Source organism: Aplidium turbinatum, chromosome 8, assembly GCF_918807975.1.
Source record: "Aplidium turbinatum chromosome 8, kaAplTurb1.1, whole genome shotgun sequence".
NCBI classification, from domain to species: domain Eukaryota; kingdom Metazoa; phylum Chordata; class Ascidiacea; order Aplousobranchia; family Polyclinidae; genus Aplidium; species Aplidium turbinatum.
In genome coordinates, this window is record NC_137479.1 from 10,815,605 (window position 1) to 10,832,405 (window position 16,801).

Sequence of the window (16,801 nt, forward strand, 5' to 3'; positions counted from 1 at the left end):
TGTTTGTGTTCCGCTGAACGACAATATTGTCTAATTCTTTCTTTCAATTCAAGCAACACTCTCAACGTTATTTTGACGTCGAAAAGGATTGCTTAGTAATTTTTTTTTGTAATAAGCAAACAATGGTAATACGGGGGTCTGTAGTTATCATCATTAGCACAATCAAACACAATAACACAGCCTTCCTTCGCCATCTGTAAAAACTAGACAGGAACGTTGTCGCACAAACGACGTATTGATAACAGCTTTACCGCCATCCGGTCTGTCTTGAACCAAGAACTTAAACGCTACTTTGAACACAAAAGCTCCACTGACAAATGATAGCAGACACAATGCGCCGATTGGGCCCATGGTTAATGGTATAAATGACAGAATAGTGGCCTGGAATGCCATTTAGTTTTCTGCCACAACCATGATGAGATGAATTAATGTTGCATTTGTTTAAAGTGGTCAAGAAAATTGTTGCAAATTACGATTCTATGATACGAACGTTCAAAACCTTTTTTCAAAGAAAACCATCAACGCTGAAACCCGTGACGATTTCAATGGAAGTAAACATAACGTCAAATAGCCTAAAATAAATAAGCTTTGTGAATCAGATTGGATACGGAAGCATGTGCTAAACTTAGTTCTAAACCGATAAGATGGTTTGTGGTTGGACAGCATAACCCATGAAACTTCTGCTTCAAACGAACATATTACAACTTGAGAAAAACAAAACTGCTATCAAGGAATTGGTTCGGAAAAGTTTGATCTGGCAATATGAACGTGGAAGTTAACTATAGGTCGATCTTCTTTGTTCACGTAAACCATAATGGATCTATTGTCCGTTAAGCATTGTTTTTCAACTAAGGGCGTGTTTGACTGTAAACATGTCTGTTTAATTGCTGTAAAAATCCCAAGACAAGCCGGTCTTAGATGACTTTCATCAATGTTACCGAGATTATGCGCTATGGGACGTTTCATGGATGTAAACCAGGTAGAAGTTCAACAACATTGGCCTACCCTACGTTGTATACTTATTGCCCGCTTGACTACTACAAAGCCAAGGGTGACGTGGTAAACTATAAACAAAGTGCCTTTCGGCGTAAATTCGCTCAAATTGGTGTCAGAAATGCAAACAAAAGCTTGCCTGCAACCACACAACACGGCACACCAATCTTCAGTCATTTGGTTAGTCAGAAATTCGAAAACCAATTACTGTACGAATCCTTCGTACGTCACAGCCGGAGTAACATTTAACTCCAAGCACAAACAAAAGTTAACAATGTAAGCTCATTCTTTAAACTATCTCTAAACCTTAGTAAATAGTTAGAGTAAGTTGCTTTGCAATTGAGGGCTGGGAGTGTTTGTTATTAGGCAGTGCATGGTCAAATTTTTGATTGAAAGTCTTCATTTCAGTTTTTGAAGACAGTCCATCAAATTTTCCTCTTATCCGAACAAATGATTACCTTTTATTCTAATAATAATTTAGCCCAATATATCAATAGCAAGAATAAAATAAACAATTCCATGATAATGGTTCCAGCAAGTACCCACAGTGATTGCACATAGCATTTATTACAACGATAGTGCATACATGGCACCTTTTACGTAAATATGCGTTTGTTAGACTGTAAATATAACAATCGGCATGCGTTTTCAAGTTTCTTATCTGTCTATAATTAGAAGATGAATGGGGTTTGAAGAACCTATTGAGAATTTCAAGTTGTATGCTTAATCTTAAGTTTTTGATGGAAAACAGAGTTGTATAGCAATGGCTTTATACATTGGTGTAGAGTCACTGTTTTCTTTCCAACGTAAAAATCGAACACGCCCTTACGAGAATTCCTCCATTTTCACTGCGATAAAATTCGTTAAGAAATTTATTGATTCATGACGTCACCAAGTTAGGAGAAATTATGCGGAGTCGTGAACAATCGTGAAGGAGAAAAGTATCGTTTTAAAAATCTGCGTGTCGAATCAACATAATAAAATTGAACAATATGTCATTTAATTTTCACCAAGAGCGGTCAATTTCTAAGTAGAAGAACAAGAATTTTGTTTGATCTTTGAAGCGTATTGTCCAAAGCGGAAATACCACTTAAACCAGTTAAAATCGTTGTTCAGAAACCACTTTAGCAACTCAAGACGAAAGGTATACTCAACTCAAGACGAAAGAAAGGTAAATTCGACCAAAGGGCTTGCCTTAACCCATTACATCATCCAGATATCCATCTACCACTAATCCAAGTCCTTCCCAGGTTAACCCACGCTAAATTCGATTACTTGTTTAATTTAAAACAAGTTTACTTTCAAGCACACGATAATAGATAGTAATGTTTTCAAAATTCGGTGAGTCATTTCAAGTCTACCCGCGAATAAAGCAAACTACAGGGCATCAAATCCACAAAAATTTACGCTTTTGTTATTTCTAACTTAAGAAAAAACTCTTTATCCAGTATTGCGTAATTTGGATTGTAAACATTGAAAGCTTAGAAGAGAAAAAGGGAATAAAAGATGTGCGATTGAAACAACCCGCTGTCTTATCTGTAAAATGTAATCCCAGTAAACAAATCGCATTCATCAAAGTTATACAAAGACTTGTTGAAACTACTGTACATTTCAATCTCCCTTGGACGTTGGTTGCACTACACGAAACGGGTCTGCTACTATTCGCTGAGTCCGATTCGGTGAGTCCAATTCGGTGAGTCCGATTCGGTGAGTTTCTAACCCTTAAGCCCTAACCCTAAAAGGGCAATGATAATTAGGCTATGGTACCCGATAATTAAAAAATAAAATTAAAAAAATCACCGAATAGGGATCGGACTCACCGAAACGGGCCATTCCAACACGAAACACCCAAGTTGCTTTGAGCTACAATGAAACGCAACTATCAATGCAGTTCACCACAGTCGGCATAGCAGCCATCAACACCAAACTGAGTAAATACACGATATAACTAAGTTGTAGGCATCAATATTTTCAATTTTCTTATCAAATCTACGTCATTAAGTTATAAACGCAAAACTGAAAAGCTTTTGTTGTCTAACGTATTTGGTGAGGCTGCCAGTACAAATTTGAAACTTGGGATTAGTTCTTCCTGTGCCGGAGCAACCACCACACACAGTGTGTTTTATTACAAATACCGACTATGTTTTAATGGAAACATTAAAAATTACGTGAATAGGTACAGTATAAAGGAAGGCTATTTTCGTGCCCGTCTTCAATTTGCCTTAAACCTTTCAATTCCACTCAAGTACGAGGCGCATTCGAGCACCAAGTGATTACGTCATCTTTTATGTACAAGAGTCTTTTTCTTGTTTTGCCGTGGCATCACGTCAGGTTTCTTATGACGAACTATATGCACAATTTTATACGTACAAAAAAGTGAACTCAAAGGACAACAACAACAGGATGCACGACAACAGACGCAATTAATTGAAGTCCTTGGTGCGAAAAGGTGATGTGCTGCTGGTTTCGAAATTTTAAAAGACACATTTCTAAATTTTTGGCACTTCCATCAGGTGATAAATCTATCATGTCATCTAAGATAACACAAGAAGTTTTGGGGCAGTCCAAAGAATACACTGCATTTTAATAACATTTTAATCTCTTGTTACTAACAACATTTTTGACATGTCATTTTTTTGTACAAAGCGCTTCAATAGTAGGCCTACATTATAAGAATAATTAGAAAAGAAGTTAAGATATTTGAAAAGAAGTTGGTGGTGATGAAATACAAAGTGTCAACAACCTTTCAAGCGGTACGTGCGTTCTCACAAGTTTTTCTCTCAGCCAAACGAAGACCTCGCTGGCTTAATCTGCTTGGCATTGATCTAACCCGGTTGTGCGTGATTACGTCATTGGTTGACATGTGGTTTGCATCAACAAACTACCAACTGTACTTGTACATTCATCAGCACAACCGGCGAATGATTGGATGGGCTTGAGAAGGCGCGGTAAATCCCAGTCGGCAAATTGGTTTGTTGTTATATTGATTCAACGTATGCATTTATTGAATATAGGTAAAATAGGACTGATTTTTGGGCTGGAAAAGAAGCCACTGCTGAAAATGTGAAAGACAACAGACTGCTTTTCGTTTCTAGCTCTAGTTGCAAGTGAACCAGATGAAAGTGAATCAGATGAATGTTGCAACTAGTGGTAGAAACGAGAATTGTCCTGATGAACACCCAAGCTTTTCAGTATTCAGACTGCTCTTGATGAACTGTAACACGCAGCAAGGGCTAATTGAAATGAAAAAATAAATAAAACGGTTCCAATACGTTGTGGCGACAAAATGGCTTCTACAGTTGACAACCATGGGAAAGTGATTAAGTGGTGTAAATGCGATTAGATTTGCATTCAGCATGGCGGAAGACGACAAAAGAGAAAAGGAAAATTAGTTTGGAGTGCAAGAAAATGAGGTTGGATGGAAGCGCAAAATATTTGCCAAGAATTTCATTTATTTTTATATCTGTGCTTTTTTCCAGTGATGAAAATACAACAAAAATGTTTACAGCAATGTCAGCACACGTCATCAATCTAAAGAATAATGACGCGTGTTTTAGCTGTTTTCACCTATTGCTGGTCAAAACCCCTTTAGTGTATGAATCAAGTTGCTTTTCAATTGAATTAAAAGTATTACCCTCCATGTTATTAGCAATGATGTTCAACTATATTTTGTTTTGATCAACATAACCTAAATGCTGGATTTGAAACAAAAAATATTCAACTTCTCTGTTTGTTTTTGATATTTCAATCAGTTGGTTATTTTAATTATTGAGAAAATTCAAATTCTAAAAATAAGTTTCTGATGAACCAAAAAATGCTTGGTAGAACGATGAATAATTTGCACAGCCAACTGAAGTACAAGAATTTATTCCAACAATTTTTTTTTTATGAAAAACATTTGCTATCAAATTTTATCCAGTTAAAATAAAACAATGCGAATGCATATTCTAAGATGCTTTAAAAATTAAAGACAGGATAGTTTATGATTCATTCTTTGAAGCAAAGTACACGTCAAGCCAAGAAAGGATTATCGGAAAAGGAACAAGTTGTGATGCCTTATGCCTATCTACTATATGTAAGTTAGAACACCTCAATTGAACAATTGGAATTAACAAGTCTCTCCAGTATATTCAAATGCTTCATTCACCAGTCAATTTCATCTTTTCCTTCTCCCTCTTCCTTCACCTTCTACCATCTCTCTCACATTTTCAGTGATTTTCTGGCGAACACAATCAAGCAACTCATTACAGGGTTTTGACCAGTCAGGTCAGGGTTTTGACTAGTCAGGTCAGGTCAGGGTTTTGACCAGTTTTGACCGGTTTAAACCTAGTTTTGACCGGTTAAAACCAGGTGTAAACCGCTTAGTGGTCAAAACCGAGTTTTGACCACTTAGAGATCAACCCTGAAACGTTGCCGACCAATGCTGTACAGCATAGTACTTCAATAACCAAGTGCAGTTATCGTATTTACAAAACACCCGTTTGTCGAAAAATACACATACTGTATCATTAACTCAAAGTCAGGTAAAATATTTAAAACTATATTGTATTATGATATTAAGCGATATAAAATAATATTGGTTGCTTATTATCAAAAATTGTAAAAAAAAATACTTTATTATATTATCTCGAAACGATACTGCAGCACACACCTTACAAAGAACCATGTTGCTGTAAAATAACTAATGTAAACTGAAATTCAAATTCGAAAAAAACATTGCGCAAAAATTTTAAAACTAAAAGAATTTCAATGTTTTTAAATGAAATTCCGGTTCAATTTTGAACATCGTGCATGTTACAAGGCTGAAAAGTCGTCGTGGTTAATCTCACGGTCACGGTGAATCATGCAGCAATGCCACACAGGTAGGTGGAGTCCACGTTCGAGCACTATGAAATTATTACGTAATGACGACAAATTGTATTGCAACGATGCGTTTTGTAGCGTGGGCTGCAAAGTATGTGAACGCCCAACCAGAAAATCGGTCTTTTTTACATTGATTTAATGCCTTCACACATTGAACCTATGTAATAAGAACTGCTTTTTTGGATGGGTGAGAGCTTGCGTTACAAGCCATTTCGCGGATGTTTTACGTTGTCACAACTGTGAAATTGAGTTACATTTTCCTGATGTGGAATTGATATTTTCAAGGCATCGTCAGAGACAAGCGCGTATCAAATCGAGGTTGGAGAATGTGATTGATGAGACATAAATGGTCGCGCTTTTGCAAAGCAGGATTCAATTTAGACCGATTTGTCTGAGGCATCAATCGTTTCTATTTTTTATATTCGTTATTTATTACGAAAGTTTAAAAAGACAGTCACGAAGAAACAAATCTTAAATCCTTGTTCGGCTGTCTCGAAGCTAGTGGTCCAGAACGACTTCAACTGTTCCGAGGTTGCACCTGTTTTTGCTTTGTTAAAATAACACCAAAGCATATATCAACGTGTGGTTGATCAGTGTTTGCAGAAAAATGTTTAAAATTTCTTTTAATAATTTTGGTAAATGCCGACAGGAATGTTCGTGGACAGTCAGTTGGTTTTCTACAATTGTCCAAATAAGCAGGTATGCTGTTGATTTATGCCAATTCTACACATAACTCTCGAGTCAGACCAAGAATGTTACCATATGCCCAACATAATGTTCTTCGCGTTGATTTCGCAAACTGTCTTGAAGTTTGAAATGCAGCAAAGCCTACTTTAACCTTGATGCAGTTTTGGCTGGCGATGAATCAAAAAGTTAAAACGAAACGTTTGGACATATATTCATCGCCAGCCAAAACCGCACCAAGGTTGAAGTAGGCTTTGCTGCATTTCAAACTTAACGACAGTTGGCGAAATCAACGCGAAAAACACTGTAGGCCTACTGAAGATACCAGATGAGCAATCGTCGTGGCACTTCAATATAAGACCCTACCACATCTTTTCATTTCGATAAAAATTTATAAAAAAATTAAAGGGCAGGTATAAAGGGTTCTTGAAGAGGACCTCCGATGAAAGATGACAAAGATTAGTGCTCAAGATCTTCTAAGTTCGTCCAAGCGTTGACGGAAGTTCAAAAGGTTGGTATTGGCTGGGATGGTCCAGGTAAACCAACACTGAGAAAGCCAAGTGCTTATTTTGAACGGTTGGCTAACCACTTTGAAGCCTTTGTTTCAGCTCAAGTAAGTTCAATAATGCACAAGAAGCGATTAACAAAGTTCAAACAAAAAATGAAGCCTCCAACTCTAACGATGATGCATTATTGTGCTTCAACATAATCATACTAAGTCAGAAAGGGGATTGCAAAATGTAAACATAGCCACATGGAAAACAGTTTCCTGATTATGATGCTATAGAAACGATAATTAAGCATTCAAATCTTCTTTTATTGCAATTGAATTGTTTTTGCACAATTTTGTATAGTACTTAGGGCTAGTCCGTTTTTTTTGGCACTTGCTAGGCACTTCACACAAGCTCAAAGTCTACTTGGGTAGGTTTCAGCGCAAGGAAGGTGTTACGTAAATTCGTGAGTGTGAACTTTAAAATTCTATACAATTCACCCTTTACTATCAAAACTTAGCTGAAATAACATGTTTGTTGTAAAACTAAAATGTAATTTCCCAGCACGCTACCTTTCTGGTGAAGGCGAATACACAACAGCCGCTTGGAAAGATCTCGTAGCAAAACCTCAAATCAATACTCGAAGCAAAAATGACAAGTGCTGTAAGAAAAAGGCAAATTTCACACAATAGCAGTCATTGTTAATCGCGGGAGCTATAGTCCGGGGCTGAAAGTGGGTTTTTAAAGTCAACCTATACTGAAATACTGAGTGGAACTTTTTTGTAGAAATACTTAGAGGGGTCCTATAGGAATAATTTTAGAGATGTTGCCACCTTCCAAACCCTGGGCAACATCCCGATTTCGTTCGGTTTCGAAAGTCCGTAAAATCGGGAAAATTTGCCAAGACAAAATTTGGAAAAAATTTCAATTGGTCTAAACATAGGCATGTTATATATCATTTTAAAGGATTTTTTGTCCAGAATAATAATATTGAGGTCTTAAAAGTTCTAATCACTTTGAATTTAAGTTATTTAAATTAACAATTCTCGATTTTTTATAAAATATCGTAAGAAAAAGAGAGATTTAGAGAAGCATTATTTTGAAAAACTGCTGAACTCCTCTTTTTATTTAACAAAATACATAGTCATTCTTTAGCAGATAAAAGTTCTTCGTCACTGTCACTCTCACTCGGACTATTGCCAACATTCCATTCATTTTCGCAATCGCTGCATGTACAAAAATCGGTACAGCCAATTTTCGATTTCGAACAGGAACATGCTTAATTGTGTTACATTTCGAAACTGAAAAAAGAAAATAGTTTGTCTTAGAGTTTTTCATGTTCATGATAATCCTTGTCTTTTTACCACTAAACATGGCTGTCAATTCATTCTTCTAAAAATGGATGGAGCAGCCAAATTGAAGGGTAAAACAATGAATTCGTGTATCATGTGACATGACTATCATTGATCGAAGCTATGGAAAGATTAAACTTGCTATTACATGATATCATACATATCAAATACTAACTTGTGCATCCACAGCTACTGATTTTTAAGACCTCGTCAGGAGAAGATTTGATTCCAGTTGGTAGCATAATTGGATGGAGTGTTTTGGTTTCTTTGTCTTTATCCCATCCGTACTAAAAGAAACCAGAAGAAAGAAACACAAAAATTATGATCTTTTTGAATTGTATAGCAATCTTTTTCAATGAAATAAATGCCTTGTTACACAGAAATTAAAACATAATTTAAATATAAATGTCTATCTATTTTAAACTACCTGGCAAGGGTCCAAATTTGGTGGATTACCATCGAGACACGATCCCCAAACCAGTCTTTGATATCTTGCTCGTTTGATGTTAAGTTCGAGGGCTTCATCTGTTGGTGGTAGCGAACAAAGAGGTGGTGGTGTGGAAGTTATTTGACTCCCCCGGTTTTACGTCACCAAATAGTTTCCCTGAGAGGCAAGATTGTATTTAGTTATTTATTACTATGACTTGTTTAAGGTTGTGATTATCACAGTTGCATCTGATGACTGACGAATGTAACCTAGGATTACGAAACGCTTTGCGCTATTTTCAACAACTAGTTTTCTTATTTGGGCTGCTGTTCACAATAGTTTATTAAGAGTTGATCGAAAAAAATTATTGACACTTTTTTACGAGTAACAAAGAAGAAAGTTACCTGTTATCAGCAGAGCTCGTGCTTTTTTCATTGTAACAAGTAGCCACAAAGTTCTTGCACTCGTTGATATATTCATCCTCGTCAGCTGTTTCGCCGCCCAGATGAAGAAGGGGTGACTTTTTGATGGCACTTAGGGCTTTCTTCTTACCAGGCGCGGGTTTGTGGGGGGGGGCCCCCCCGAAATTTTGTGAAAAATTATAGAAATTGTATGTTTCCGCATCAAATGGTTTGATATGCTTCTAAACAGCTGATATTAGTCCCTCGGCATCACAATTGATGAAAATGGTTGTTTTAATGTCTATTTTATAGCATATCGTATATGTCGTAGTATCATTGTTCATATATGTTTAGCTTTTTCTTTCTTTTTAATTGATTTTCAAATTTTCTGGCCCTCCCCGACAAAAAACTCTTAGATTCGCGCCTGCTTCTTACCCACACCATACATCATAGGTACACTGTCACAACCGGTCATTGCATGCATGGACATGATCTGGGGAATGATATCTATGTGCTTTCGAACAGACTCTTTGATAGAGATCAGATTCTTTCCTTCTTTAAATCCTTCCATGAATACTTCAGCTTCCCACTGTTTGATTTGATACGAGTGGCACAGAAGAACGAAAACATCCGTATCTTCACAACAAACTTTGATTGATGATTTGCCATCAGTGATTGCTGCAAAAACCTGACGAGGAATGATAACACCAGCTTCTTCTTGTGTCGTCATCAAGTCGTGTCTTTCTGAATGTCAACCATAGTGAAGTTCCTCCGGGATGTCATCTTTTGAAGTGATGATGAGTTTGTTGGAAACTGATGGGAGATTTCCCATCAAATCTGCTTTAACCATTTCAATAAGTTGGACTTTGGTTTTAGTGACACGTAAGGTGATTTCTTTGGATGGCAATGGGCTTGACTTGTTTAGTGTATGTGAACATTGAAATTGATCCAACCTCTCTTGTCCGGTGTCAGATTTATTCTTTGTATCGATCATAGATTAGATAGACATCTGACTTCGCCAACTTTTTAGAAATGTAACATCGAACACCTGCAAGGAAATCGTTCACCTTTCCTCCCTTAGGCCAATGAATTGCACTGTGAAGCATTGCACAACCATCAATTACTATCGCATCAGGAACAATTTTCCTTGTAGAGACTTCGACTTTCAAAGCATTTTTTAAAACAGATTTTGATGTAGAGTATCTGCCTTCTCCTGTGTCTTTAAATAGTGCTGTTGGAACGGGTGCAAGTTCATACTTGAAAAGATTCTCCAACTGGATACGACCAGCAGACAACAAATACATGACTCTTGAGAAAATTATATTTTTGTTGTATACCTCTGCTGTTTTGTTCTTTGTTCCAGACTTGCCTGTTTCTTTCATTGTAACAACTTCCTTCTTTATTGTCGATCGAAAACCATCAGGTAATGATTTTTGGAATGAAGCCATTTGTTTTTTACCAATCTCCACAGATTTATTGACATTTACTTTAGTACCACACAGCTGACCACTATAAATGTTGCAAAGAGCACTTTCTGGATGGTTTGAAAAATCGAGAGGATGGAGGCATGTTTCAAGAAAGTTTTGGAGCTTTACCTTGTCTGTAAGATCTGCTTTGATCCTTCCTTCTTTTTCTTCCTTGTGGGTTGGCAGTGTACATTCTTGATTCTCCCTGATGGCATCCAAAGATTGGAGTACTTCATTGCATGAGTGTTGACTTTTGGCCCAGATTTGCAAGGTTTTTGGCTTTGTTGTCTTTCCGATGATTCCATTAGGACCTTTGCCGAACTTCATGTAGGAGGTTTCAATCATCATGTCAGACCAAATACCATTCCATATGCCTTCTCTTTGGCGCAGAACATGTTCTCCTTTCAAAAACTGGTCGAGGATTGTTAGTGGTAACCTTGACATTGTCAGCAGATAACATAACCCAAATCTTGCATAATTGATATCCCCAGCAGCAAAGAAGTAAGGAATCATTTGGTGACATGCATAAAGATGTAGGGGAAATTCTCCTTCTTGTTCTGCTCGTACAAACAACATCATAAGCAGAACTGGCCGTATCAGATTGTTAATCCAATGCTCAGCAATCATACTCTTCTGTGCTAAAAATTCCATTCTTTTCTCCAGATCTTCAAAGGAATATACATCATCTATGAAACTCTTAAGCAATGCCATGACAGCAAAACGTAGTGCACACATGTTCATAGGGAACTGTTTACCAGTCAGCATTTTCGGTACACTTGCAAAAGCAGATTGTAACCAAGGGACAAGACCACTGTTTTCCATTAGAACTCCAACATATCCTATGAAACTCATTAACCAGTGCATACCACCAAGTCTTGGAATTATGTGGTTCCATCGTAAAGCATCAGACCAAATAACATCTAAAGCTACTTTGTAAAGTTGCTGATCCAATGTGAAAACAGTAAATCCTTGCCCTGATTGAACAGTGATTCTTTCAGCCTCATGCATCACAGTCAAAATTGTTGAGGGATCAGATGGTGTTTTATCGATGAGTGGTAAGAAAGTTACCTTGGATTTTGGTTTCAACGAGATGCCAGATTCTCGCAGCTGTCTGCAATTATATCCATTGAAGTCAGGAGATAACTCTGATGCTTGATACTTCTTAATAAATGAATGATCGTTGCATCTACTTCTATTTAAACTCAAAGCTTGATGACACAATATCTTCAGTGGCAGTATTTGGTATTTGCAAAATGATTCTGGCATAGGGGCTTCTTTTGCCCCTTGAAATACTTCATTTCAGTTTCTTTCAGTTCAACGCTTTTTAAGTTCTCTTGTTTCAGTCTCGGAATGGGTGTCTTCGACGGTTCAGATTTTGGTGTTGGTTGGGCAACGATTGTTGCCATATTGTGTGTTTGTTTTAAGCCATTTTGGGAATGAATATGTGCATTGAAGTTGTCTGCAATTATTTGGATAAGACCACCTCTCGACCTAGCTTCATTATCGTTGTTGTCACTTGATGCTGCTGCCGATATTTTGAATTTTCGGAATTCTTGATATGTAGATGTGATCCCGTACTCATGCAAGTGTTCAATCAATTTCCTGTCATTTGCTAGAAGTGAAAGTGCCAATTGTAATTTTGTGAAACGTTTTGTTACCACAGCGGTCAATATATGTCCAATCATAGCAGCAGGTAAACTTCTTTCGAAAGTCGGAGATATATTTGACAAGAAAGTCATCAGAGTCTCGCTGCATTCATCTATGAGATTTTCGGGTTCAATAACACTGTATTCATTCTTGGAATGTGGCAGCTTACGAATCTCTTCCTTTATTTTCTTTGAAAGGACACTCATTGACGAATCAGCGTCATCGTTGTCGGTTTCAGAAACAGCCTTTACCAGATGGGACGCTTTTCGCTTCAACATCATAATGCTTGCTACTCCTGGACAAGAAAAGACATAGATTTCTTCATTCATGTGATCCATCAATTTAGTGATAAATCTTGATCGGTTTCCTTCTATCCCTCCTTGGGCTCTATACATCTCGTGAAGCTCCAAAGATGACCATGATTTTTCTAGAAGGTTTCTAATTGACCTCGAAACGTACTTGAAAGCGGAGATCTCTGGTGAATTGATAGAATTATCACGCTTTGCTGATGCGATCTCTTTGGGGTTCTGGAATAACTTTAAACATTTTTCATGGTACCTGTATAAATGACATAAACAAAACAATGGGCGATTAAAGACAGTTGCTTCATGTTATAAAGAAGGAATATTGCACCAAACAGACAAAAACAAAGTTCAGAGAAGATCACTGTGCTACCTACCAAAAAAAGGCTGTACGCTGATAGATATCACTATATTTCAAAACTATAATAACTCATTAATAATTGTAACACAGATACCTCGCCTCTGCTGCATGCAAGTCGCTACATGTACCTTCTATTCTGATTCTAACTAAATCTCCAGTTGCATCACCACGTTCCAAACATTGCTAAAAGAAATATTATCCAATTTTAAATATGCAAATATCTAATATTAATCTCTAAATACTACTCTTTAATCTCTAATTGAACCATGGCTAAATCCCAAAGAATGAAAAAAAGTACACTCGGAATTCATTGACTTTGTATAAAGTAAGATTTGTTTTGCAACTCGACAAAACTCTTTCCAGACAACACAAAATTCAAATGCAATATTAAGCATACTTGAAGAAGTACGTCTTTAAATGATAGGTTTCCCTTTCCACGATCCGCAGTTCTGCACAAAAAGCTATTGTTCTTTTCCCATCTTTCTGGGTGCTTTTTATCCTTCTCAATGTCACATGCTTCCCCACATATTAGACAATTTTTCTTGAAATCAAAAAATGTACGTGAAGATCGTTTGCTACGTTTCACATATGACGTTTCTTGATTTTTGTTCTTCCTTTTCAGATATCTCCCGATATGATTGTTTGATGTATAAGTAAGATAACAGTTTTGATGGTAATATATGGCATTGCTTGAATCCAATGTTTCATGAAAGTGATCACCTCTTCTTTCGCTGCATTGTTTTACTTTTTCTTTGCCTGTCAATGTCAATTGTGCCTCCACTAGCTTATTCGTATCAGAACAATCCAATATACTTTGAAATATACAAAGGGATTCCATACTCTGCATATTATTATTTAGACAAATTTATTTTTATCTTTTGAAAAAACGAAAAGAAATAAAATGAGAAAACAAACTCAATGCAAATATTCCAAACAAGGGTGATGAAGACATGCCATAGCAGTTTAGAATGAACTTCACAATGCAATACCATGTCTTCATGTTCTATATTTACACAATTTGCCAACAAAATGAACAAACACGAATGGGAGAAAATGTGATAAACTGATCAGAGTTTTTTGTGAATAACTTCAAATCAAAGTGAAAAGAACTTTTAAGACCTCAATATTATTATTCTGGACAAAAAATCCTTTAAAATGATATATAACATGCCTATGTTTGGACCAATTGAGATTTTTTTCCAAATTAGCCCTGGCAAATTTTCCCAATTTTACGGACTTTGAAAACCGAACGAAATCGGGATGTTGCCCAGGGTTTGGAAGGTGGCAACATCTCTAAAATTGTTCCTATAGGACCCCTCTAACTATTTCTACAAAAAAGTTCCACTCAGTATTTCAGTAGGCCTACAGGTCAACCTCAAAAGCCCCGGACTACTACTCTACTGAGAACATTTGCGGAAATGTGTAATTTTAGATAAACCTGTTGCGATAAGGCAGCGAAAAATATCGATTTAATAAAAGTAAACCTCTGATGAATTCCCAATTGTTCGCGTTGAAAATGACTACCCAGAATCAAATATTACCGAAGAATGAGTCACGAATCATTTTATCTGTCGATTCAACGTCGCACTGCAGCAGAAAGGATGTTTCAGTAAAAATACAAGCGAAGTTGTGAGCTTTATAAACATTTGAAAGAGTCAATTAAGAAATAATGAAATGATGATAAAACAATAAAAAAACTTCTTTATTCAAGTTTTTAAGCTAGTTAATTGTTTAAGTGATATGATGCTTAAGTCAGTAAACACAACTTCAAAATTTGTCACAACCATGTTTGCTTTGAACTACCCCATCAGCCTTTTATAGCATCTTAATTTAATCAACACTAACGACGCATTTAGTAAATTCGCCTCTTAAAACAAAAATGTCATGCTAAAACCTCGTATAGCTTGTTCGAAGAAGCAGGTTAGACTATTTTTAAACCATCGCATAACTGCAGTTCGGCGTGACCAGCCAAGACACAAAGCCACAAAGCGACGCTTGCAATGGTTTCATTATTCGGCACAAAAATACTGCTAGTAGAACAGAAAGTGATACATTTGCATGAAAAGAATTTAAAGTTTCTCACGATGGATGTGAAATCGTTTTAACATCTTAAAAACACTTCTGCATTAAACTAGGCGGTACTGCGTACTACATGTAGTTCAAAGCTTTGTGTAAAATGCGTCGTGAATCACAGTCGTCAATCTAATTTGAGGGTAACAGTGGTGGTAGTTTTGATGCCTATGGCTAGACAACAAAGATTGCAATAAAGCACAAAATATTTGCAGCATCCAAAAAAAATGATGAAATTGTAGATAAATTCCAACACACATTTTAGTGAAGTTACGAACACTTCAAATTCGTCACTACCAATAATGACAAACCAAAACACAAGCTGGCTTCCTGTCCAAAAACAAACAAGAAAAACACCAAAATAATGAGCGTTTGACAAGTGAGCGACGGTGTGGTTAGTGTAAACACGCATATATTTGCCGGAGCGTACAAGGTGAGGCAATTCAATTAAAGATGTTTAGCAAAAAACAAGTTGATATTAGCAAGAAAAATACTTTTACAAAAATCAAAGAGTGTTATCTCGTTGATGTTGACACAACTAGGTTGTATTGCATCACTGTAAACGCCACAAATACTACTTTGGCCATGTCGCTAACCGGCATATGAAACGGAACAAAAGACGACAATTTGTGGACACAAATCTAAAAACCATTAAAGGACAACAGTCAAAGTGTTTTTAAATTTAGAATCATATGGACAATTGCAATGGTTTGTAGCTTTATCACAAAGCTTCAGGATCAGAGAACTGTTTCGTGGACGCTTTCACAAATTTACAGAAAAAGATAGACATCGTTGCTGAAAATACACAGGAATACACTGCTTTTTAACTGGATTATAATTTTAGAGTAACAAATTTTCGACGTATGTTAATGTTAGTATAAAACCTCCATGCATGAAAAACAAATTCGATAACAAATTCCGAGTTCTGAATGATTGTGCAAAGAGCTTGCTACTAGATTCCCATCGAAAGACAGTCAAAGGCCACAAGCCGAGTGGTGACAAGCCACGAGATGGTATCCTTTGCAAATAGTTTCTAAAGTATTTGATACCAGAGAAGGAATTCAGCTCAATTTGCTGCATAAGGGCAATTTTTCACTACGTTTTGTCTTAAACAACAACAAGAGCGTGTATGGCAGGGGTCGGCACTCGGCAACCTTTCGTATGCAGTGTGCCAGTTTATGAATAATATCAAAATATCAACAACTCGCGTGCCAAACATATATGTTTGGTTTTGTATTGGCAACTATCTGATGTTAAAATTAAACAGTAAAGTTGACTGAGTTAACAGACAAGAAACAAATTTGTTTTATTAACTTTATTGGAAAACATCGAATGCAGTCATAAAAGTCACTTTTTAATGAGATCCTTGTCCTTGCGTTTTCTTGCTTAGCTCTGTAGTATTAGGATTATATTTGGACGCTTCAAGTGGAACACATGCTTCCGAATGATCTTTCGTAAGTCGGCTGCGATGTGGACTGAGAATAAAATTCATGTGCAAAAATATTTGTTCACACAAATAAGTGGAGCCAAATGCAGATAGCAAAGCTATTGACATCTTCTTGAGACAGCTAAATTTCTCCGGCAAAGATTTCCAGCACGTCAAAATGCTTGTTTGTTTGTTTTCAATCGTTTCCAGCGATTTCTGCAATTCGATGAATTTTGATGTCCACAATAAGGATGCTTTGAAATCGATCAGGTGCATCTGGAAGTCTTCGATGTCTAACCATTCAAATGCAGATAAGTT

General features: G+C 36.6%; 1 protein-coding gene across 8 annotated transcripts in view; it reads right to left on the reverse strand.

Annotated features, from left to right (window-relative positions):
• Window positions 1-16,801, reverse strand: part of LOC145775610 (semaphorin-6A-like) — an 83,037-nt gene that overhangs the window by 52,018 nt on the left and 14,218 nt on the right. Inside the window, exons 1-4 of one of the 8 annotated variants that reach the window (XM_082586930.1) lie at window positions 9,215-11,020; window positions 8,811-8,987; window positions 8,559-8,670; window positions 7,604-7,692 (exon numbers count right to left, since the gene is read on the reverse strand). The exons of 3 other annotated variants lie outside the window; for them this stretch is intronic. Coding sequence is in view for 1 of the 5 variants with exons in the window: in XM_082586929.1 (XP_082443055.1) it covers window positions 8,559-8,566 (8 nt within the window). In the remaining 4 variants the exon portion in view is untranslated. Of the gene's footprint in view, window positions 1-5,140; window positions 5,215-7,603; window positions 7,693-8,558; window positions 8,671-8,810; window positions 8,988-9,214; window positions 11,021-16,801 lie in introns of those variants that run through there. 4 more of the 8 variants (XM_082586929.1, XM_082586932.1, XM_082586933.1 and 1 more) reach the window with 4 other exon arrangements.